Source organism: Heterocephalus glaber, unplaced genomic scaffold (assembly GCF_053883595.1).
Source record: "Heterocephalus glaber isolate CG9 unplaced genomic scaffold, H.glaber_assembly_v1.0 deba00001472, whole genome shotgun sequence".
NCBI lineage: Eukaryota > Metazoa > Chordata > Mammalia > Rodentia > Bathyergidae > Heterocephalus > Heterocephalus glaber.
The window spans coordinates 38191934-38217915 of NW_028258315.1; the positions used below are offsets into that span (position 1 = coordinate 38191934).

General features: G+C 34.6%; 1 protein-coding gene across 9 annotated transcripts in view; it reads left to right on the plus strand.

The window, feature by feature from the left end:
- The window catches only part of Usp6nl (USP6 N-terminal like), a 303422-nt gene that overhangs the window by 140258 nt on the left and 137182 nt on the right, over nucleotides 1–25982 (plus strand). For 3 of the 9 annotated variants that reach the window (XR_015439467.1, XR_015439468.1, XM_087181952.1), the window contains exon 1: nucleotides 3038–6109. The exons of 5 other annotated variants lie outside the window; for them this stretch is intronic. Coding sequence is in view for 1 of the 4 variants with exons in the window: in XM_087181952.1 (XP_087038078.1) it covers nucleotides 6037–6109 (73 nt within the window). In the remaining 3 variants the exon portion in view is untranslated. Of the gene's footprint in view, nucleotides 1–3024; nucleotides 6110–25982 lie in introns of those variants that run through there. One more of the 9 variants, XR_015439474.1, reaches the window with a different exon arrangement.

Below are 25982 nucleotides of genomic sequence, written 5' to 3' on the forward strand. Positions count from 1 at the left end.
CGTGGAAGCCCCTTCCTCTGGGCAGGGAGTGGCGGGATCTCATGATTTTTGTTCTGGTCATTTTAATAGTTGTACAGAAGCATCTCATTGTTGTTTTAATTTGCATCTTCCTGTTGGCATATGATATGGAATATCTTTTCATAATCTTATTTGCCATCTATATATGCATTTTAGTGAGATTCGGATTTTAAAACAAGATAATTTGCTATTTTTAAGGAATAATAGTAAAACTAAATTATGTTTACTATAGAAAAGATAGCAAAAATAATATTGTAAATGTGCCTATATAAGTCTATTTGAAGGAAAAAATCACTGCCAACATTTTAGTATTTTTCCTTTATGTGCCTCCCCCCACCTCCATATAACCCCAACCGTGTGTGTGTGTGTGTGTGTGTGCATGTGTGCACATGCACGAGTGCGGGGGTGTGTGTGTGTGTGATTGTAGAGTCATAATATTTGGCACTTTTCCAGTTTACTTACCCATAGGTAGTTGGCTATTCCTATGTAATTTTTCTTGAACATTGATTCTTAACATTGGTCGGAGGTTAGGATCAGTTGGGGGGTGCTTTTCGGATGTCCAGACTATACCCTAGGACAATGAAAGAATTACTGTGGGCGGACCCAAGCATTAGTACTTTTTGAAACTTCCCAGGTGATTTCAATATGCATTGATGGTTGAGAATCAATGGTCTAGAATAGAATGCTTTTAGTGGCATCTAGTATTCCATTATATTTGTTCACTGAAATTGTCTTAATTAAACTTGTATTATTAGATATTTAGATTATTTCTGCTGAAGTGGAGGTATTTCTCATTTGTCCTGTTAGCAAGTTTTGAAAATTGTTTAACTACTGATACACTAAATTATTTATTAAATAACAGCTAATGATCTAAGAGCCGCAAATGTCACTCAGGATAAGGTCATTGTCTGAGAAGGACATGTCCTATGGCAGAATTTCTTAGCTCAGCACTGTTGACCTTTTGGGCTGATAATGTTTTGTTGAGGGTAGGAGGGCTGCCTTGTGAGTTGTAGGATGTTTAGCACTCTTCTTGACTCTTACTAGGTGCTAGTAGTTCTCCTACCCCAGATGTAACAACCAAATCGGTATCCAAACTTTTCTAAATGTCATGGAATTTTGTAACCCTTCCCCACATTAGTATAGAATAATGATCTGCAAGCTACAATTTGTAAGCCATATTTGGACACACATTGGGTATTGTCTATGGTCAGTACAATAACAGAATTGAGTAGTGAAAGCAAAGGGTATATGGCTCACAAAATAGGAAACATTCGGGCCAGGGATTTAGCTCAGTGGTTTCACCGCTTGCTGTGCAAGCGCAAGGACCCGAGTTCGATCCCCGGTAACCCCCCCCAAAGGAAACATTTTACCTAGCTCTTTACAGTAAGTTTACCGACTCCATCCAGACCTAGTGCATGGTAAGTGACTTGTAAAGTTAAAATTCACTGAGGTAAGTGTTCTGAAAGACTCAGGTATATATATACATATACATATATATATACACGTGTATATATACTATATATGTGTGTATATATACATATATAGTATATATACGTGTATATATACTGTATATATATACACGTATATAGTATATATACGTGTATATATACGTATGTATATATTTAATGTTGTACATATGAGAAAAAAGGGAACAATTAATGAATGCCTTGAGAAAATTGAAAAGACTTCTAAGGAGATGACAGAAAGTAGATCTTAAAAGTCTGTGTAGAGAAACTGGGAAGGTTCCTGAAGGCAGAGGGTTTGATATATATGAAGCCAATGGTATATTCAGGAGATGAGGAATATGTCCTGTCTTTATTTGATGTAACTGAAGTAGTACTTATTGGCAAGGAACTTAAGGAAATATGTCTAATAGATTGGGACTAAATTATAAATGAGGGTTAAGGACTTTAGACTTACCTCTGTGCAAATAGGAAGATGGGGGGTAATGATCAGTTTATGGTTTAAAAGATTTTTTTCCAAATGGTACTCTTACATTGCTTTCTTTCTCTTGCAGTTTCCCTTATTCTCTGTTGGAAACTGGGTTTACCATTATTGGGCTATGTAGTATGTTTGTTGTGGTTATGAACTTCTTAAGTCTCTCCAATTATCCCTGCCTGCTTATCAAGCATGTAGCAGTAGTGTTCAGTGTTTGCTTGTTGAATGAATGTAAACATCACTCACATGATCTTAAGTAAACCTTTTTTTCCTCTGCATCCACTGTGCTAGTGAATGTTTTAACAACTACTATAGCTCCTGCAGGATGTGGAGAGGGGAACGCCCTGATATGTAGAGTTTGCTAATTCCTTGTAGAAAAACACCCACTGTGGCCATTTCAAGCTGCCAGTGGCTGAAAAACAACTGCCAATTTCTTAATATTAGAAAAAATTGGCTCTTGTAGACTGGTACATGCCAGTTGTAGCACATCACTGTGCGTACTGATCAAACAATTTTGTAAGATGAGAAAACCTGATTCCTCATGATTTTAGACTGACTCGTAAGGTTTTCTTTCTAAGTTTAAATTCTGTAGTTACAGATGTTGATATATTGATTTTAAAGTGAAATTTACATATATCACTCTTGTAAATTAGAAATAGGAAATTTCCCTAGAGTATCTATAAAAGACTTAGCAAGCATAATCTTTTTTTTTTTTTTGGTACCGGGGATTGAACCTGGGACCTTGAGCTTGCGAGGCAGGCGGCGGAACCACTGAGCTAAATCCCTGGTCCCCTAGCAAGCGTAATCTTAAATTGGATGAGGATGAAAGCAGCTATTAAAAAATTAGAAAATTATTCCTCTTACAACAACTTATATTTAAACTTGGGTTGATGGTCCTAGTCTATAATGAAACAGTTAAACATAGAGGCATAAGAATTAGAAGGAAGAAATTAATTGTTCCTTAATTACAGATCATATCTTATGCAGAGGAAACAAAAATAATTTAATATATCATTAGAAATAAAGTTAACAATGTAGTTACATATAAAACAAATATATGTAGTCATTTGCATATTTACATAGCTATAAGAAATCAGTTGAGACTTCATTTTAAATTTTTTCAGAAAAAATAAAATAAGTAGAAATCTTACGAAAGATATTTAGGAATTCTGAAGGAAAATTATAAAACTTTGAAGAGAAATATTAAGAAAACCTAAAAGTGGAGAAATACGCTGTGGCTCTAGAAAGGAAGACTTTGTATCCTAAAAATATTTCTCCATGGTTGACCCGTATAGACCAGTGAAGTTCAAATCATATCAGCAAGGCTTACCTTGGAATTTATTGGATAATTCTAAATTTTATCAGAAGGGATGGAAGGATAAAGGGTCAAAAATAACTAAGATACTTCTGAATAATATCAGAAAGGGAGAATTTTCTGTATTTGAGAATTTTCTGTAATTGAGTTATTAGGACTCAATTATAGTCAAATTGATCATAGGAATGTAATGTATATAGTATTTCAGAATACAAATGGAATGGAACTTGTCTTATATTATTTATCTCATTCTTTAAGATTACCATTTTGTATGATATATACCTAAATATTTCTACATATATATCTTTTAAAAAATGAAGGGAAAAAAAGGGAAGGAAGGGAAAGGAAAGAAAGGGCTGGGAATGTAGCTTAGTGTGAAGGCCCTGCGTTCAATCCCTCCTGGATGTGTGTGTGTATGTGTATGCGCATATGTGCAGCTCAGTCACATGCATCAGAGTATGTGGTAAAATATTTTTACCAATGCAGTGTATGATAGAAAAATGAGAAGAGATTTCTCTCAATTGGTTGCTTAGTAGAAACTAAGGTTTGATAGCAGTGAAGTAGTATGTTCAGAGTGATTGCTATGTGATTTTCCTTTGCAAAGCCAATATTAATACCAGTGAGACAGGGATGATACAGTATAACTGAAGCTTACAGACACATGAATTTAGTTGTTCCTTCATTGACCAAATGTAGAGGATAAAGTGGATTGAAATTTTCTGTCCTGCATATTCTCTTCTTTGCATGGAAAGAGAACAAAGAATACTGGTAGAGAGCAAAGCTAACGGAAGGTTACCTTTCAGGGTTGGGGTGTAGGACAGAGGTGGAGCTCTTGCTTGGGAAGCCTGTGCCCTGGATTTGATCCTCACTCCCCCAAGTCCCCCAAAAGAAAGTTATCTTTCCAAAACAGTACCTTTTAGAAATCTTTTCCAAAAGAGAGAAGTAATTTCCCAGAAGCTGGAAAAATGACCAGAAGATAAAGGCAGTAGGTATTTCAACACCTATTACAAGTTCTGGAGCTGGGTGTGGTGGCACACACCTGTAATCCCAGGACTCAGAAGGCTGAGGCAGAAGGATCTTTTTAGTGAGAGGCCAGCCTGGGCTACAAAATGAGTTCAAGGCCAGCCTGAACTACAAAGTAAGACCCTGTCTCAAAAACACTCAGAAAGCAAACAAATTTTGAACTGTGTTAGGAAATGGGGTGAGGGCTAGAAAGAATTGGGGAAACTTGAATTGAGGTGTGTGATTTGTTCATACCCAGTCTTCAGAGGCATTTGTTAAAGATCACAATTTTGATTTGAGGTTTAAAACTTAGTCTTTGACCTATCTGAACTCTTATCCTAATTTGTAAGTACAAACATGTTCACTAAAGATAATAAGTAATTGGGCTCTTGGCCTGATTTGTCCTTCATTTACAGGTATTTTCTTGACATCATGGGTTTGTTTGTAGCACTCATCTCTTAAATTAACACCCATATGGTGAATGCATTATGAGTTGATATATATGCACATGTAACACCTCTTCCTCTGAAGAGCTGAAAACTTCACCCTGAATTTTAAAACTATATATTTTTATAGAGGCATCTTGGTGAGAAAGAAACCAGGTCTTTATTTTACTTCTAACTTTGGCTGATTTACAGTACCTCAGTTGTCCAGTTGAGAAATGTGAAAACAATTAAGACTTGTCTGAAGACAAAGGAACTGCCTTTAATTTGCTCTGGTATCCACTATGTTATGATATTTTAAAAATAAAAAATAATTGGGAATGAAAGAAAAATAAGAAAGTTGGTGACACTGTAAAAGGGTAATAAATTATTGATGGAGAATAACTTTAATAAACATGACATTTAACCTTGTTAACCTGAATGTCACTTTTCTCTAGCTAACTGTAGGTTTTCTTTGAGAAGGGCTACTATGTAATATATAGAACAAATAACAGAGGTATTAAATGTTTATTGAGCATTCGTTGTAACTACTGTAAAAATTGTATGTAAAGCAGTGGATATATTTGTTTGAAAATTTGCTGGTCCATGCCTTTGGCATTAAAACCAATAGTTTTACAAACTCTTTTTGAAATTTCTAGTGTGCCTGTGAACTTAGCACCTGTTCATGTCCTGAGATGTCAAGGGGAGTGTGTGAGAAGGACTAGGAATTTATAGGTTGTTTTTGAGGTACCATATCTTTATGCAAATTTGGGAGCTTTGAGTTAGCAAGATAGATTTTTATTTTTACCCATATTTTCTGTTTCAAATATGAGGCTTTTGAAAAACTGGAAAAAAGTATTAAGGCTTTTGACAGTGCAGGGTATTTTGGTTTCTACTTAAAAATTTGCACATAGCATCTGTGATCCCGTATATGAGAATTTATAGCATAGCACTTTATTTTTTTCTGTTCTGTCGGAGCTTTTATGAGGTAGTGTTTTTACAGTGCTTGATAATTTACAGAAGATTACTCATGTTTTGTTTTGTTTATCAGCAATTAATGTTTTGTAAAGTAATATGTTTTGGATTTTGAGGATGGGGTTTTCAAATGTGCTGAAATCACTTTGACTCCATCATTTCAAGAGGATAGAGCCTGTCGTTTTGTTGCTTCTTTTTAACTGCTTCTGAGCCTTCATGGATAGCTAAGCAAAGCATTTATGTCTCTGAAGTTGAACTGTGTTCGTGCTTGAGCTTTTAGAAAGCTGAAATGCAATAAGCTCTTGATGATGAAACCTGTTGGATGTCTGGTGAAAGCAGCTGGAATCTTTGGCTTGTTAACTAGCAATGATTCAAGTCTTGCAGATTGTAAAGGAGCTGGTGACACCATCAAGGCATAAAGCAGCCACAGTGAAGGAAGGTAGGGACATTTGCAGAATGAACAATTGGAACACTGGAAGGCACCAGAGATTTTGATAATTATTGACCTAAGAACAGCTATAAAAAAGGAATTTTTGAGTTTTCATGTATGCTTTTGCACTTCTGATATATTATTGCTATCTGAAAAGAATCAGGTAATAGCATAATTATTATCATGGCTCATTATTCTTGTTTTTAAACCAAAAATTAGAAGTATATTATTTTATTAAAAGGTACAAAGAGAGTAAGGGGAGGTTGTGACATTGCTGCTGCAACAATATTTTTTATATTGTAAAAATCCTTCTTGCATTATGTATTTTGGTGGTAGCGGAATAATTTCTATAATGCTCTTTTAATTTTAAAATATAAATAATCATGGCAGAAATAAGAACGGAACAAGCCAGGATTCTTGCAGCAAGGCAGAAAAACTAAATGGTCCTTATTTGTGTGCCTAACTGTTAAAATAATAGCAGTAGATAAGAATTTAGGCAATGAATAGTATACTTTTTGTCTTTTTTAGTGAATAATTACTTCTGCTTATGATTTGTATACCTAATCAATGCTGCTTATATTAAAACAGTTCTATATTGATAGCATGTGTCTAGGATATGCTAAAATACATTAAAAATTTTTTTAAAATTACATGTGTAACCTACAGATTGCAAAATGAGCCAAGATAGATATGTTTTTGGAAGAATGCTGGTATATTTTGTTTTTTAAACATTTGAAATAGTAAATCTCTAAAATGATAGGAATTGTTATTGAAGAAATACAGGCCATCAGCTGAAGTGATAATACTGGCAGTTTCACTAATTTAATCTATGGTTTAAAATCAGTCTGTTGATAAAATCATATATCAGCCTTTTTATATGTAAACAAGTAATCCTTCATATGTAAACGTTCTGCATTAAAACATTCTGTCTTTATAGGATATGAATAGTAGAATTATATCTCAGATGATATAAAATGTAGTTTAAGTTTTTAATATGACATGATTGGTGTTTTAAAGTGAGGCTTATGAAAGTCCTTACATCATATGTAAAGTGATTTAGGGTGATGGTCTGAAATGATTGTGATATACACTGTAGTTAACCATAAATGGAATATTAGAATGGAAAGAAACCTTAGAAACCCTGCTTATTTTCATTTTGTGGAAGAACATGGTATTTCTCAAAAAGCAGAGAAACATTGTTTACCTTTGAAAATGTGATATTTAGGATTCTTTACAGTTATTTACCTCCTGTTTTCTACTTTATTTCTCCCCCTCTTTTTTCTGAAGTATACTACATTCCTAACTCTGAATAGTAAAATTGTAATAATTAGATTACATAATTTTTGAAAAGCTTTATTATTTCAGGAGAATAGAAATTAGTTATTCTATCTCAAACTGACAATGTCAGATTCAGACAGTTTGTTTGACCTTTACAGTCTGAATTTTTTTATTGGAATGTTTTAGTTTTTATATTTTCAGTCACAATCAGCTTATCTGGAATGTGCTCAGGGAAAAGGATAATATTTTTATTGTCTTAAAGTGTGTGTGTGTGTGTGTGTGTGTGTGTATGTGTGTGTGTGTCTGTCTGTCTGTCTCTGTCTGAGTGTATGTGTCTCATGTGATGGGAAACACCATATGAATATGGGAAAAATACAGCCAAAATAAGGTATATATTAAAGTAGTAGAATGGCTTTTTTTTCTCAGAATTTTTTTTCTTATTGTTCAGTTCTTTAACATATAGTGTAGACTTGGATATAAGTGGAGAGACTATGGCATTTTCAAATATTGTATTTATATTAGTATATACTGTGGTGGCAAACCTATGGCATGCATGCTGCAGTGAATTGTTTATTATTGAAAGCTCTGAAAGTTCACCATCACTGAAAAAATTGATTTGTGAAGGAGAATACCAAAGTTGAGAATGAAATAATTCTGATAAATGGTTTGAGGGTTTTTTTTTTTTGTCAGTTAATATTCTTTGTTAAAAGATGCTGAACAAACTTATTTTAGGACCCAAAGGTATTGTTTAGAATTATCTTGAAGAAGAGGAAGTTGTGGAATTCATGAATGAATGAATATGCATGCATTTAAAGTAGTCTTTTCTGACATGTTTGTGTAGGCAGAAAAGAATAGTCTGATGGATTTGTGTGTTTTAACATGAGGCTATCATGGCAGAGTAAACACAGTTTAGTATTATGAACCAGGAAAAGATATGAGATGAGTGATATTCCAAATGGAAAACAAACTATCACAGTTTTCCTCTCTAGTGTTTTTGTTAGTCTGAGTCTCTAGAGCCAAGCTAGACTACGTTGGGAAGGTAGAGTACTTACAGAAGAGCAGCCTGAAAAGTAAAACCACATAACCTGTTCAAATGTACATAAGGCATAAATGTGGGCACAATAACTGTGTGTTTCTAAGGAGCCTCATGTTTACTTGGATAAAAATATTTTGAAAATAGTACATATTTCTCTAGCTTGTCAAACGGAAGTATGCTAAATATGATTGAATCTTAATGATTTCAGGTTCTTCATTTTGTAATTTTGGTAAGTTGGAAAAACCTGATGACCAGATTTACTAAAGTTCTTCCTTGATAAGAGCTGATTTTATAGCAGGCTCTGAAGGTCTCTCCTGTTGGTAGAACATGTGACCTTTGGTGTGTGTCCTGACTTTTTCATTTCTGCTTTTCTTCCTTATCACTTTTATTCCTTTTAATTATTACAATAACCTCCTCTTTCATTTTATCCAATAAACGTGTATTGGATATGTAACACATCTTAGATGCAAGGGTTCAGAGGAATGTCTTTAAGGAATTCAGATGCAAGTGCTCAGAGACAAAAGTCAGTAGTTAGAATAGAGTAATAGCTGTTTTATTAGACAAGGTATCCTGGATATCTTAAGGGCTGTAGCTCTTAAATGACCTTAGTTTGATAATAGGGGCATGAAGGAATCAAACTCTCAGTTGAGCTGAATCTGAAAGGATGCATACAGTTTAGCTGGCACAGGAAACGAAATGGAGAGGGAGAGGGGAATTGGTGAGAATGAGATGGGGAAGGAGGAGGGAGAGAAGCAGAAGGGAATGGAGGAGATGATGATGATCAGCTGATCGGCATCCCAAGCAAAACAGGTAGCATATGTTTAAAAAGTCATAGAGTTAAAAAGGGCAAAATGACCTGGGAAAGTTGTTGAGGATGGCAAGATAGTAGGTGAAAGCTGGGGAAATGGTGGAGGTGGGATTGGAGGAGAATTCAGGTGCACACATGTGAAGAGACCATGTAAAGAAGTTTGGAAATACTCCTAAGGTAGGAAGAGATAGCACAAGACACATCATTTGACCCAGTGCCCGATCCTTTCATTGCTGTCTGAAATACTTTCTGAATCAATTTGCCATAAAATCTAGAATTTGGATGTAACTTGTATTTCTAGCTGTAACTCTAGAGATCTCCCTGTACCCTCTTTGCCAGCTACCTCAGAATGCTTGCTGTTCCCAGACATGCTGCCCCATCTGTATGGCAGTTCTCTTTCCCCTTCTCTGATTACTTATCAGATCAACCATCAGGGCTTCAGTACCTCCCCACCAAAAAGCTTATTGCCTGTCTTTTTTTCCCCTTGTGGTTCTGGGACAGAATTAATCATTCTTTTTGTTGTATATACATGATGAACATACTTACTAAATTGACCGATAAATATTAAATACATGCTAAATCTGTGTTTTGTTGACTGAACATTTTTACTTCTATTTTGTTTTTTTTTAGCTGTGCTTTAGATAGTTAAAGTTGTTATGACAGGATGAAAGTGACATCTTATAAGATGAAAGTGAAATCTTATATATAAGTGAAATCTTATAGCTAATAACATGAACAGAGAGATAGAAAATGGCCCCTTTGACAATTTTGCAACAGGTAGGTAGAAAATAATTTTTAGCTTGTTTAAAATGTATTTTTATTTTGCTTCATATGTTGATTATTGAAACTTGAGAAACTGAAGTAATATTAGATATTAATCCAATATATTTTATGTAGGTATAGATTTGTAGTTCTTTTATGATTATAAAGAATTTTTTGTTTTTGCTCAAACAAGAAGATACCATGTTTTTTTTTTTTTTGGTACTGGGGATTGAACTCAGGGCCTTGCACTTGCGAGGCAGGCACCGGAACCACTGAGCTAAATCCCCAGCCCTACCATGTAAGAATTATTTAATGAAAATTTGAGAAATGGCTGGATGTAGCAGAAACTATTTATTGTGGATGCAATATCCATTCTCTTCTAAATATTTACTAATAACAGAACTTAGATTTTACGTGAAGTGATTTTGTGCTCAATTAAAAAACAAACCAACAAACTACATTTGAAATGTCAGGAAAAGCTTGCTGGGGACTTTTGGGAAAGTTTTGCCTTCTGAGTTGGTTTTCACCTTTGCTTCCTTGTTACAGCCTTCTTTCTACCTTGATGTGAATGCAATTCCTGGAGTATAGCAGCAATAATGTGACTGAGAACAAAAGCAACACAGTGGAGGAGAAATATAGGAAATCTAGTCTTTTGTGACACCAATACCACTAAGGAACATGTGTACAAACTCTGACTTCTAGACTTTTTGGGTTATTCGCAGTCAAAGCAATCCTCAGTAATATGGTAATAAGACTAGAAATAAAAGTGTCATTTTAGTATAAAGTCTTTTGTGTACAACATAAACATAGTTACAAAGTACTTTGTACCATGCTGTGATTGGGCAGCTTTTTAGATTTCCTTCAATACTGTGTGGTCAGCCACTGAGTTACATCTCCAAGCCTTTTTAAATTTTGAGACAAGTCTTGCTAAATTGCCCAGTGTAGCCTAGAATTTGGCAATCCTCCTGCGTCAGCCTCCCAAGTAGCTGGGTTACAGGTGAGCGCTGCCACACCTGATTTGGGCAGTTTTAATGAGGAATAGCACGTATCCTAAGGTGATACACAAATAGGAAGGACCATTACAATATGGTGGTAGGTTTATTGATGATTTGAAAGGCAGAAAATGTTTTATCTGCTTTTACCACCATGTGTTTTCTATGTCAGAATATTTTCCACCTATTATATGATTAGTTCTCTAATCTCATAGCCCATTCACATGCATACTCTACTTTGTTCCTTAAAGTCGTGTTTGCTTTTTTTTATGGTAACCTCTTGGGTTACAATATCAGTTTATAATGCTTATCTGACTGTTTACATTTTCATATACACATTCACACAATGATAGTTTTTTTATAGTTTTAGAAAGTTGTGTATTTGGCTTAATTATCAGTAGCTTTTAGAGACTCACAGTTTACTGCTAAGTTGATACACAGTTATGTGACTGACTCTAGGAAGAGGAAATGCAGCACAGAGGAGGGTGATTAAGAGCATGGGCTCTAATTAGACAAATAGGAGGCACCATCCTGGATTTGTTCGCCCATTGGCTGTGTGACTTTTGGCAAATTATGTACCTTCCCTGCACATCTTGCTCCACAAGAATGTCAATGCAGACTGAATGGGCTAATACAATATGAAGGACTTAGGCAGTGCTTGCCACACTGTAAAGATGATGTGTAAGTTCCTATTAATATTTTTGTTGTGTTTGTTATTGTCACTGTTGTTGTATTCTGAAATTTTTTACTGGTCTCTTAGATGGCTAATAAGTAGGAATTTATGTCTAGGAGAGAATACAGTGCTGTATGGATAATGATTCAATTCAGTATAATGATATTCTTTATAACTTTATTTGTACTTGAAAAACTAAGCAGTACATTTGTTCTTTAAATTTAAAATGTGATATTTGAATTCACAATTGTGTGTGTATTTTAGGTGGAGTTAATTGATAAAATTTTACTAAGACTTTGTTTTAGGAAAGTACATTTAGTACAGATCATAATAATGTATTTTAAAAATAGTATTTCCCAGAAAAATGAGACCATTTTATTTAGCTTGTTGGCCCAGCATATCATCGTCTTAACTACAGTAGAAAGTTATTGCAGTAAGGCAGCAAGTTTTTACTATCAGTAATTGCCTCAAATTCTAAATTATTTAAAAGCTTTTCTTTGAATTGTTTAATCAAGGCATGTCCAATCCATGGCCTGTGGGCCATATATAGCCCTGAACAGTGAGTAATGTATCCCCACAGATCATAAACTATCAGCATTATTATGCGATTTTTTAAGGATGTTTCTGATGAGTGGATTGTGCAGTGCTGGAGTACAGACTGAGCAGGCAACAATGAAACACCATGTAGGGGAGGGCACCGCGCAGTGGTGACTCTGCCTCCCTCACCCACAGTGGAATAGAAGAGAAACTTGAGTGTGTCAGGTGGCATGTGCGCTTGTGCAACTTGGCAAGTAAAAGGCACTGATTACTGTACTAGTATTTCAGTCTGCTGACAAGTGAAGATGAGTTTATTGTTACTAAGCAGACACGTTTTCTTATCAGTTATTAATCTTGGGCTTGTACTATTTCCTCAAATAATGAGTTAAAATACAGTACAAAAAAGGAAAGTTTTGATTTAGATACATTAACTTATCTTATGTATAGTCCATGATAATTCTTGTTTTCCCAGTGTGGCTCAAACAAGCCAAAAAGTTGGACATCCGTGGTTTAAACATTTAAAATTGACTGTAATGGATTACCTGAGCAACATTCCTCTCTCATTTGTCATTGAAGCTATCAGTAAGGCAGTATGTGTGGTAATTAAGAGTATATCTGAATTTTTCAATGTAGCCACTAGCTACATGTGGTTAAACTTAATTAAAATTAAATAAAATATGGGGCTCGGCATTTAGCTCAGTGGTTCCGCTGCCTGCCTCGCAAGTGCAAAGTCCAGAGTTCGATCCCTGGTACCAAAAATAAAGAAAATAAAGAAACTCAGTTTCTTGGTCATAATTAGTATATTTTAAGTGCTCAATAGCCATATTGGGTAAAGTTGTATTGGATGGCATTGAATAGCTAGGCTACATCTATTTGGATCTTGAGTCCACTACTTACAAAGTCATGGGCCCTTTGGCAAGTTACTAAGTCTCTCTTTGCATCAGTTTTCTAATATGTAAAACTGGATTAATAGCAGGAGACAGGGCAGGGGGTTTAGCTCAGTGGTTCCTCCACCTGCCTTGTAAGCACAAGGTCCCGAGTTCGATCTCCGGTACCAAAAAAAATAAATAAATAGCAGAAGATAGAAATTCATATAAGGTTGTTAATTGTGGACTGAGTGGACATCTGTAAATGCTTAGAACAGTACCTAGCACACAATTAATATGTGATTGTTAATATGTGATTGTTGATAAACAAATGCACATAGTGTTCAGATTTATTGTATTTTATAATTTATTGTGTATGATTATCTTGTTTTTTGTATCATTTTTGCCCTTTTGAGAAAAAATTTGCATATATACTAACCTGCTTAAATGAATTTTTTATATTTACATTTTACCACAATTTAGAGTAATGTTTTCTGTCACACATTCTAGCTTTTTAAAATTTTTATTTATTTATTTATTTATTTATTTTGTACGCATTCTAGCTTAAAAATGTATTGTGAGTGCTCACTGCTTTCAGGGTCAAGTAGTTTCCCTGGTCAGGCATTAGGGGAGCTCCAGCCTGTGACTGCCAACTCATTTCTTGCTACCATCCACTTTCAGCCCATTGCTCCATTTAGCAGTTAATCACTGCCTTTGTTGTTAAAAATACTTAGTGGTGATTGGTTCATATCTTCAAATGTTATGTAAGCTCCTCTGGAATCTGTAGCATTTTTTGTGCATACAATAAATGTTCAGCATGTGTTGGAGAGAAGAACCTTCATGTTTTGAAATGCAGTCAGATTTCTATTAATATCAAAACTACATTTGTTCAAGTAATCTCTGAAGTAACAGGAGTCCAAAACTTATTCTGCCATCTGTGATGTCAGTTCCAGAAATGTGCTCCTTCTCAGAAGCTCTACTATCTGTATGTGTCCGAGTGATGAAGAGGGCTAGTAATAATAGTTCTGGTCACTACTGTTCGCTGCCCTGCCACATGGTGAATGCAAATCACCTTTGTGAATACTTTTTGGATCACACATTCTTAAAGGATGCTGATTTTGTCTTAGTTTCCCACTTCTTTAAATGATATCCTATGTTTTTTGGTCTGCTGCTTCTTTGGTCTATGTTGCTTCTATGTTCTTCCTGATACTCAAATGCTGATCACATGAATGTAACAAAGGAAATATGGTATTAAAAAGAAAAAAAAGTGCTTACTATAACAAGCCAAACAGTTTTTGTGTTTCTATAATAATGATGTTTAGGTGTGATGTAGGTTGTTTTTCACTTTAAACAGGTTTGAACATCCGTATGAGAAAAAAAGATAAAATTTTAGCTTCTTCTATAGAAGGTGTCTGTGGTATAGTAAGATTGTACCAAATACTCATTTATTGGTATAAATGACTATAATAAAATTAGAGGCAAGTTCACAATTTATTGATATGTTGTTGCAAATATATATTGTATATATTACCTTGTATTATTGTTGATGAAGAAAAGAGTGGATGTTATAAACACTATTATGAATCAAATTTATATATGCTCTTCCCAGTGGGATTAAAGACGGACATCTTCTGAGATGTTGATTCAATATCTTGTGCTTTCTTGGGTTTTATAAAGTTGACTAAAGGAAATAGCTGGTACCACTTAGAAATGATTTAAAATAGCTCTTTAAATATATCCCCCCTAATTTACTATCATAACTATTTATAGTTGTTTTTAAAAGTGTTGTGCCCTTTATTGAGCTTCTTGAGGGCAGGCACTGCAATTTATTCATTGTTTCAGTTAATTCTGAAGAGTTCAGTGATCCATGAGCTTGCCTGATGTTTGTTTTTCTATAGCTTATCATCAAAGTGATGAATGCACATATGAATAATAGATAATTGATACATTTAATCAGTTGTCTAATTACTGAGAAGATTCAGTACTTTATATTATTTTATTACTGAAACAGACGGCCCAGTAAACATTATGAATGTTCTCTAGAGAACAATTAGTTTCACAATGAGTTATTTTACTTAGATTGCTACTTGGAATTAAATGTTTGTTGGTACCACTATACTAATAGAATTTAAATGCCACTTAAATGTGCCAAAGTATCTTCATTCAGATAACTTCTTACCCTTTAAAAATAAGCTGCTTGAGTATTATTTCTCTCCCATTTGGCAGACACCAGATGCAGTGATTAATAAAGGTCATTATGCTACATAGTGAGAGAGCCTTTAATGATGATTACCTGAACATCTGTTAGTTTCATCACTTCAGTTACTGGGAACAGCTAACAAAATCTAGATACTGTTCTTTGAAAATCTGGCTTAGGCTAATATAAATTATTACTTAAGAACATTTGAATAGTCCCTCAAGTTTTAAATAATTGTGAGAAGGCTCTTATCTTTCTATAAAGTGAACAATCCAAAATGTCAATAAAACAGTGCTTTGGAATGGCTGTTCCTGGTAATCCTGGCTTCCTGCAGCTGAATTCTCAGTAGCTGGGAATTGTCTGTGTGCAGAACTGGTGCAGGAAGTAGTGTTTTTCGCATGCATTCTGATTATCATTGAAGCCTTGATTTGGAAATGTAGTTTGGAGTTGAGCTGAAAAGAAGAGAAAACTACCCAGACTCTGCTAGCAGAAAGCTAAAAACCAGAGTGGGTATATTAATTATGGAGCTTTGAAAGCAGCACCAAAAATGTTAATTTAAAAACAACTTTTTATTTTGAAATAACTATAGATTCATAAGAAGTTGCACAGTATAATACAGAGAAATCTTATGTACCTTTTATACATTTTCCCCCAATGGCAACACTTTTATGTAACTTTAAATATCAAAACCAGAATATTGATGTTGGTGTAAGCCACAAACATTATTCAGATTTCATGTTTGTGTGTGTACTTCTGTGCTGTTTTTTTTGTGTGGGGGGGTTACCAGGGATCGAACTCGGAACCTTGCACTTGCGAGGCAGGCAGCGGCACCACTGAGCTAAATCCCTGGCCCATGTACAGTTTTATCATATGTGGATTTGTGTAACCACCATCAAGATCAAAGTCACAGAACCATCCATGACCACAGATTGCATAGTGCTCTTTATAATCACACCAGTTCCCCTCACTCTCGCTGGCCTTTTCTAACCTGTTGCAATCTCTGATTTGTTCTCCATCTCTATAATTTTGTCATTTTGAGACTCTCATATAAATAGAATTATATGTTATCTTTGGGGATTGGCTTTGTTTACTCAATACCTGTAGCAAGTTGATTCATGTTTCAGTAGTATTTATCCATTTTTCTGTTGATGGACATGTAGGCTGCTGCCAAGATTTAGCTATTATGAATTGTGCTGCTATGAAACATAGGTATGCATGTATCATTGTGATATGATATCTCTAATTCTTTTGGGATAATACCTAGAAGAAAATATGATATTTACACACAGTGGAGTACTACTCTATCATAAAGAAAGATAACCCTAGGTCAGTTTTAGGAAAATGAATGTATCTTGAGACCATAATGTTAAGTGAAATAAATCAGACATGCAAGCTTAAATTTCACATGGTTTTTCTTAGGAAATAGGGTGATCTTTTGCAAATGGAGAGAGGATAAAGAGATGGAGGGTGCAGGGAAGGGGGGAACAGAAAGAGAATCATTAAAAAAAAGGAATTCAGATGTGTTACATATGTGCACCAATTCCACAGAAGGATATTTGGATTTTTTTCAAGTTTTTGACTATTGTGAATAAAGATGATAATTAACATTCACTTCTAGATTTTTGTGAGGATGTGCATTTTTTATTTCTATAAAGTAATCAGGAATGCAATCGGTGGATCATACTATAAATAGTTTTTAAAGAAACTGCCAAAAGACCAACACTTACTTTTCCAAAACTTATTTACTAATGTCTAGTAAAACTGGGGCATTGTGAAATTACAGTGAGTTCACATATTATTGTGTTAGAATTACATTTAGATGCAAGAAATTTAAAATCTGGTCGGTGACTGAAACAGTTCAGGTAGGTTGACTCATAGGACAGTTACAGTGGCTAAATAATGCCTTGAGTGAGCTGGCTCTTTTTACTTGCCTGCAATGTCATACTCAATCTTTGTCTTCATAATCCTAAGGTAGCTTCTACATCTGCATCCTTAGGTGCAAGAGCCAGTCCAGAAGAAAAAGAAAAAAAGGAAATCCAGAATAGGTGTCACCTGTATAAGGAAAGCAAAAGCTTTTCCTTAAAGCTTTAGCTAGAACTGTGTAACATGGCTCCCACTAACTGTAAGGGTACTGGAGAAACAAGTATTTTTAAACTTGGAACATTCTTGCTAAAAAGATTTGGGGATTATAAGGAAAATGTGGGAATATAGAATAGGAGCTAGCATTGTCTGTCTGAGAAAGCATATAGAAACTAATTTAAAAAACCAAGTAGTGTCTAATGTAATGAAAGAGGTGCTTGCACATTGTTAGAACAAATCAGTAAACTTTTTTTTTTGGTGAGCAATTTGTTATTTTTTATCATAATTAAAAATGATCTATCCCATCAATTCTAGTCTGTGACTCAGAATTCTATTGAACGCTATTCCTTTCTGTGGAATAGTAAGATAAATTGTATGCAGAAAGATCTTTACTGTAGCATTGTTTATATAATATCAAGCCACTTGATCTGAGTCATCTGAACAGACCTGGAAAAATAACTATGAAATACATATTTGAGAAATACAAAAAATTGTACAATATGTGTAGTGTGGGTCTTTCCCTGCCTTCTCATACACATGTTCACATGTAATTCTGTTTGTATACATATATGTGTGTATGGTATGATTATATATGTTTTAGAGTATGTAAAGAAGAAAAGTTTTGGAAGCACAACAATAGTTAACAATAGGGAGTGAATTTGAAAGAAGTTTGTGGGGGAGAAAGGAGATTTCATGTTACATTTCTGTGTTGCTTGAATATTTTACAAGCATGTATTAATTGTTCAGTTAGGAAGTGGATTATTTTGGGATGTTCAAAGCACACATTTATAGTTTAACTCTTATGGATGAAATTAGTTAAAATTTCATTTTGCTATCTATGACATAAAGTTAGTAAATATTTTTTCTTAGTAACTCAGCCTAATGAGATACTCAGGGCTGTTTGTGTTTAGTCAAAATAGATTTAAGTTAAATAAGTTTTAATTCTTCCTTACACTTTTTTTTTTAAACTTTCTGATTCACTTAGGCAGACACTTGCTTCTTATACATTATTGGTGTATCTGCCTTTAATAGTTATTTCCTATTTCTAATTTTCTGCTTTAAGTCTTTTTGAGAATGAAGCACCATCAACTTGCTTTTAATTGTGTCTAAAAATTGTTTTGAATAAAAACAAGAGAAATTAGTTTTGAGGGAAGGCTTTGAGAGGCCCTTGTGTGGATACAGTAATGAATACCCATGTTTATACTGTTTGGAGGCCTGTTTTCTTCTTTGTTTAGCTTTGAGTCTCAGCTGTGTTTTAGTTATTTGATAAGTCAATGTTGATTGACCTAGGAATCTTTAAAAAAAAAAACCAGATAACTCAACGATGTTGTGATGTTGCTTCCTCTTTTAGAAAGTGTTGTTTGGTCCTAAGGAAAGGTGATAGAGTGTTTTAGGGCAGCATTATATAAGAAAGAAAAGCTCCTAAGCCTTAAAATATTTGCATTTTCTTTCTGTTCCTTAATAGTAAGATAATTCTGGTGAGGTAGCACTTAAGCCTGTGTAATGTCATGTCTAGACATACAAGTTAGACTAAAGTTGGATTTTGAAGTTGTTTTACTGTAACCCAAAAATGACCAGGTAGGCTATATACATTTTATGATATTTTTGAAATTTTAATTCTCTTGCTTCAGAATGAAAAGTAAAAATTACTTGGGTGAGTAAATACTACCTTTAATTTAAATATCCTAAGACATTTACATATTCTTTTATAATCTTCAGAATTAAATATTGTATATACTGTGCTTACACAGTAATGTTTTCTTAGAGTTACCTTTATTACTTGGACTTTTACCTTAGAGAATTTGGCAGACACTTGCTTATTATACATTTTATTTCATTTTCCAATAGTTTGAAAATTGTACTGTTATGATTATAAGATTATGTAACCAAATTTAAAGGCTTATATTTTATATTGCTTTTCTAGATTTTTTTCTAAAGCTTTTTTTTTAAAAGAAGCATTTTAACAGTTGATCTAAATGTATCAGCCAGGCAGTTAGAAAACAAATACTAATGTTAAGCAAAATAAGTTATGCTTAGTTTAGAAATATATTTTGAATTTGGTTATTGTCCAAAAACTAAGAAAAGTCCTTATGTTTGCTCCATATTTGTAGCATAGGTCTTTAGATGTTTGGGGTCTTAAAATATATATGTATAACTTCAGTATGATATGACTTTCAGTTTGATTAGGATTAAGTGATATAGCTAATATCACGTTAATGAGGTAAATAGATATGATTATCTATAGAGGCATAGAGTTGTTGGAGGTAGAAGTACAGTGTGGCTTGATTATGAGATCCATGGATGGGAAGAAGTAGGTATGTATTTGGAATTTAGTAACCACAGACTGAGATCAGACTGTTACCAGACTCTCCTGGCTATGCCAAAATGTTATCTGGTAGCACCTTCTAAAAGTAGCTCATCATTTAAATGTTATTGGGTCCTGGGTTGCTCACCTCTCTTTCTGGAGTTAGAGTCCAGATTTTTCTCATCTTGAATGAAGAATTGAATGAAATGAGCAAAAGGCAATGGCAAAGTTTATTTGAAAAAGTAAAAGTGAAGAAAGAGAGAGAAACTGGCTCTGCAGAGAGAGCTTGGGCTGAGGAAAAAGCAAGACAAAAGAATACCCTGGAAAAAGCAGGGTGGGCTATCCTGAGGAAAGCCAGGACAGCAAGCTCTTCTTAGCATCTGCGTCCTTTTATACTGTTCAAATCTCAAAGAAACCCTGGAGAACTTCTACATAGGAGTCCTGAGAGATGGTGCTGGGATCCCACACCTCAGGCTAATGTCAAATCTAAGCCTCTATTGAAAACCTGCTCAAGTTCTCCTGAGAAGTCCACAAGCAGGGGTTTGGGAGCTGTTCTATGGATATGTTCTGGGATCTTGTAATCAACAGGTCACACCTACTTCCCTAGCCAGCTTTGCCACGTCCTAATCTGTGTGAAGACTGTTCAGTGTTTTTTACACACTGGGATATATCCTATAGGTATCTAGATACAAACAGCCAGAAAACTGCAAAATATAAGTTCAGCTTTCAGGGAATACCTTTACATTTTTGTTTATCCAAAAATACTTTTACTTTTGCATTCAGTTTTAAAGGATGTTTTCAAAAGTTCTTGAAATCCTAAGTTGCTGGTTTCTTTTTCAGAATTTGAAGGATATTATTTTGTTGTCTTCTGACTTTCATTGTTTCTGTTTAGAAATTTGCCATTAGTCTTATTGCTGCTTATTGGAAGGTTATCTGTCTTTTTCTCTGATTGCTTTTTAAGATTTCTTTGTCTTTAATTTTTGGAAGTCTTACTCTTATGTGTCCAGGTGTTTTTCTTAGTGTTGAGCCTGCTTGGGGTTTATTGTGCTTTTTGAACCTGTGAGCTACCATTCTTGCTTATTAGCTCTTCAAAAACTGGTTCTATTCCATTTGTCTTCCTTTTCTGGGACTCCAGTCATATCTGTGCTACACTCTTTCCTTGTGTCTTAAATATCTCTTGTCTTCTTTCATGTATTTTCCATCGGTTTTTCTTGTTTCAGTCTATGTATTTTTGGTTTGTCTTCTAGATTATTAATCCTCTCTTCAGATACATTAATCTGTTAAGCCTAACTATTGAGTTTTTAATTTCATTGATTATATTTTTCTGTTCTAGAATTTTTTTAAAAAAAATTCTCTTGTGGGTGTTTCCCCTCCTTCCCTTGATTTGTTAGATTGAATGGCAGATAGTACATGTGAAAAATTTATGAAAGTTTTGGATAGGCTTTTAGCTTCTGTAGGCAGTAGAACAACTTAGTCCAATCCTGTTTAAGCTGTTGGAAGACTGAATTTATGTATTTATAAGGCCTCATTTATTCTTAGGTCTCCATTAATCCTAGGATATAGTCATTGGAAGTGTAACTGGAGACACCCCCACCCTCCCACCCCAAACACACGGGATTGAACTCAGGACCTTGCACTTGAGAGGCAGGTGCGCTGCCACCGAGCTAAATCCCGTGCCCGGCCCTTGGAACTGTGACTGGAAATCGGAAGTGCCTTGCAGGTTCCTATCTTCTTGGTGGATCCAGAACTCTAATATTTTTTTTTTAAGTACTAGGGATCGAACTCGGTACCTTGCGCTTGTGAGGCAGGCAGAGGAACCACTGAGCTAAATCCCTGGCCCTCAGAACTCTAATTTTTATCTTCTCAGTATTGTGAGACTGCTAATAACTATGTTTAGCTTTTTAACTTTTTGTTACTACTCTGTGCCTAGCTTCACTTACTCTGTTTTGTTTGTGACTCAACAAATGCATTGATGAGTTAAGGGGTCTCAGATTTTGGGCTTCTTTTTGCTTTTTTTCTCTGGGATTTTGGTTTTTCATGGCCTGCCTAATGCTTCTTGCCCCAAGTTCCAGTTTTTGTCTCCCTGCCATGCAAAGCTGTGAAAACTGTTTTGAGTTTTCTGCCTTATAGCAGTTTTTTTTTTTATATAGCAGGTTTTATTTGGCAGGCTCTGTTAGTCCTTTTTATCCCCCGTGCACTTTGCTCTTTTGTCATCTACCTTTTACCTGCAATACAAATGTGATGGTTGGAGATCTAATAGCTGTGGTTGGAGCATGAGTTGAATTTTAAGGGTGGAAGCCTTGAAGAAAGTTTGAAGGAGCCCAGCTAGATTCCTGTTGACTTCAGAGTGCCCATGGGTGATATATATCTAGATGTCCAGTTCCCTACCCGTTATGACAAGAAGCCACCTGGGTGATGTTCATTTTGATTTCTTAGACAACAAGAAAGAAATCAACAGCTAGTCTTGTTTTAGCCTTGTTGTTTTAAGTTTTGTGTTATTCCAAGGCAAATCTAGTACTATTTATTAATAGAGTGAAAATTTAATGAATGGATATAAGTGTGTATTCTTTTTTTTTTTTGGTACCAGGAATTGAACTCAGGACCTTACGCTTGTGAGGCAGGCAGTGGAACCACTGAGCTAAATCCCTGACCCTAAGTGTATATTCTTGTAATAAGAATCATTACTTTTTAGCATTTTATTTAGTTGTGATATACATTCACTTGAATGAATAGTCTTGTGAGTGAATTATCTATTTCTCACTTGCTTGCCCAAATGACATCTAATTCACAAAGAAATTCAAAAATTCAAGTTAATGAGAGAAATGTTATTATAAAGACTTGAATTCAAGTATTATTATTGTCAAGTTTTCTGAATGATCCAAACAGACTATGTTTGGTAAACTGGATACAACTTTTTCATTGTGTTCAACAAATATTGCAATTCTTTGTGGCCAAAATGTGGTTGTAGGTTGATGTCTGAATGGGGCAGATAGTAAAAGAGAGATGATTGAAAAGAATATTAAGAAATTAGAAATTATATGTAGACAAGTGAAGGAAAAAGAAAATGTTAAAAATGACACTAAACTTTTGAATTTAAGGCTTTAACAACAGACATTCTTTTTAGTAATATGACTGTATAAATATTACATTATTTACTTTAATGAAATGCTGTTGATATAAATAGGCAAATTAGGAAGGATTGTCTTGCAAGGAAATAAATATTTTATGACAATGTTAAGAATACAATGTTTAATTGACATGTTTCTTATTGGTGTGTGTATTTTCTATGTAATGTAAATTTTGTTAAATCAGTATAAAAGTTATTTTTCTTATTTCCATTCTAAAAGATATTGTATCTGGGGTTAACAGTTAGTTGTGTTCTTATATACTCCATAGCAACCCCTATCCATACACAGTATTTCAAGGACTGGCTTGAAACCACTTAGTTGTTATGCCTGTGGCAAAACTATGACCATATTGAAAACAGGAATTCAGCATAAAGCAGCATTATTTCCTGACTCTGAAAAGGAATAACATTAATGTCTTAGGATTTATGGTAGTATCTGTTCACATTTTTAAGCCATACACTTAAGGATGACTCATTATTCTGACTCACTTGTTTAAGTTCACTGTCTGTCAAAAGCTCTTTCATTCTGCTTTGCTGCTTCTGTTTTAAAAATTTTTCTCCAATGAATAGAATTACTGTAGAAAATCTCACATTACTGAATATAACCTCTGTTTTTTCTTCATTGGAGTGTATGTGCTACGCCTCTAGGCACATTCAAAGCTAATGATAGCTAGTCCTTTGTTGTTTGGTATTGGCAGGAAGTATACTTTAGTGAGAGTTAGTAGTAGGTAAGAATAGTGAGACTACAGACTTGTTAATGAATGTATAGATACTAAAGTATTTATTTTAGTGAAAACATTCATCTGTTACATAGGAATGTACTATAAATTAAGTTATGGCCAATTAAAGCCTATTCCAGGAAGTACCATCAGGCCTTGTAAATGTCTCTGTTTCACAAACAATTGAGGGGGCCCAGTTATCTAAAAAAATTTTTTTTGACCAACAGAATTTGAGGGAAATAATTTAAATAGCCCTTAGAATTTATCATAGGATCTAAAATGGCAGATGAGTAAACTTAACTGATTACAGAAACTCAGTTCCACACTTGGTATAGAGATTGACAGATACTTAAATGAGTAGAATGAGGAGTTGATTTGTGGGACTACAACTTAATAGCTGTGTAATTTTTGACTCTTAACCTTTCTAGCTCAGTTTTCTCATCTTTTCAGTAGTACCTGTGTCACCAGGATTGTGATTAGGATTAAATCCGACAGTTCTTAATTTAGTCATTTAATCAGTAAGTTTAATAGTCAGGTACTGGTTGCAGTAGTAAATAAAATGATATAAACCTGTGAGTCCAGGGAAGACTAAAAACAAGCATGTAAACAAAGTAATTACAAAAGTTGGTATTTTCTGTGAAGAAAGCTGTCAGGGTGCTGTAAAACATGACTCCCTAAAGAGATGGCTCTTCAGTTGAAATGGGAAGAGTGTGGGAGTCAGCCATACAAAGGGTAGAAAGGGTTACAGACAGAAGGAACAGAATGTGGTATGGTGCATAGAAACTAAGGTGATGTCACTTTATAGGCTAACATTTAAGATCTTGAAGCAAAGAGCTTCCAAAAGGGTACCATAGTGAGTGCACTAAAAGTCATGTATGCTCTTTGAAAAGACCCTTAGGCCCTAACTCAGAGCTTGGGGATGATTGATTTTTTTTTTACTCTTCACTTAAGTTTAGTTTTTTAAAATTTTTGTGACAGCCTGGAAGTGGCCAGTTAGGACACGAATTCCCCAAAACAGGACGTTTTGGTGTAATAAAATAAAATTTAAAGTTACCGGTGATTGTTAAAAATATGAAATGATGAAAATCTTGTTTTTTTCAGATTTATTGAGGTATTTATATGTGATAAAATTCATTTATCTGAAACAGACTCTTTGGTTAATTTTGGTAATTACAGTACATATAGTCATGTAACTGCCACATACATTGAAAAATTCCATCAAGAATCCTAAAAATTCTTATTTTCTGTGTCAGTTTATCCTGGCTTCCAACTTTAGGCAACCACTGATCTGTTTTCTGTTACTATAATTTTGTGGTTTTAAAAATTTTATTAAAATGCAACCACACAATATGAGGTCTTTTGTGTTGTTGCCTGTTATTGGCAGTTTTAACCCTTTTGTATATTTATTGGCTGTTATGGCTTGCATCTAGATGTCCTCCAAGAGCTTCATGTACTCAGAGGCAGGAATTTTGGAAAGCAGTTGAATCATGGGGGTGTTGTAGCTGACTGTCCGTTAGAAGGTGGGGGTCTAGTTGGAAGAGGTGGGTCACTGGGGGTCATGCCCTGCAGAGCATATTACCCTCTCTGGCTCTTCTCTGCTTACTCTGCTTCCTGGCTGATGTGAGATGAGCCTGACATGAGATGTCCTCTGCTAGACCCTTCCACCATGCTGCTTCTGCTTGGAGCCAGCTGACCATGCAGAGACTGAAACTTCTAAAACATGAGGCAGAATAAACTTCACCTTTAAGTTGCAAGTGTCTGGCAATGAGAGACTAAGACATTGGGCATTTGTATATTTTCTTTTTAGATGTGTCTGTTCATTTTTTTTTTTTCTTTTTGGTACCGGGGATAGAACTCAGGATCTTGTGCTTGTGTGGCAGGCATGGTGCCACTGAGCTAAATCCCCGGTCCTGTTTATATATTTTTTTGCCCATTTTTAATCCATTGTACCGTTAAACCACAATTTGCTTATTTATTCCCCAGTTGATGGACATTTGAGTTACTTCTAGTTTTGAGCTATATAAACATTCACATAAAAACTGTTAAAAATATATTTTCATTTCTTTTGGGTAGATACCTGGGAGTGAGATTGATGGGTAATGTGGTAAAGTTTATGTTTAACTTTATAAGATGCATCCTTTCTTTTCTAATGTGGCTGTGCCATTTTTTTCCCTCACTATAATATCTGAGAGCTCTTCCATGTGCTCCACATCCATATCAATACGTGGTGTTGTCAGTCTTTTTTAATTTCATTCATAGTGATATCTCAAGAAAATTCTGTGTCCCATTAGTGATACATGATTATCTTTAGGAAAGTGAGTTAGAAATACATTAGAGTAACTATGAGCTTAATTATAGTCATAGACTAGAAGGAAAATTGGAACAACAAGAAAAATCTACAATTTCTACCTTTTTTTTTTTAATGGGAGAGAGAAGGTAAAGTAATATACACAAAATAAAATAGGTGCTTTGGGTGCTCTGAGTTTACATCTGAAAAATGTTT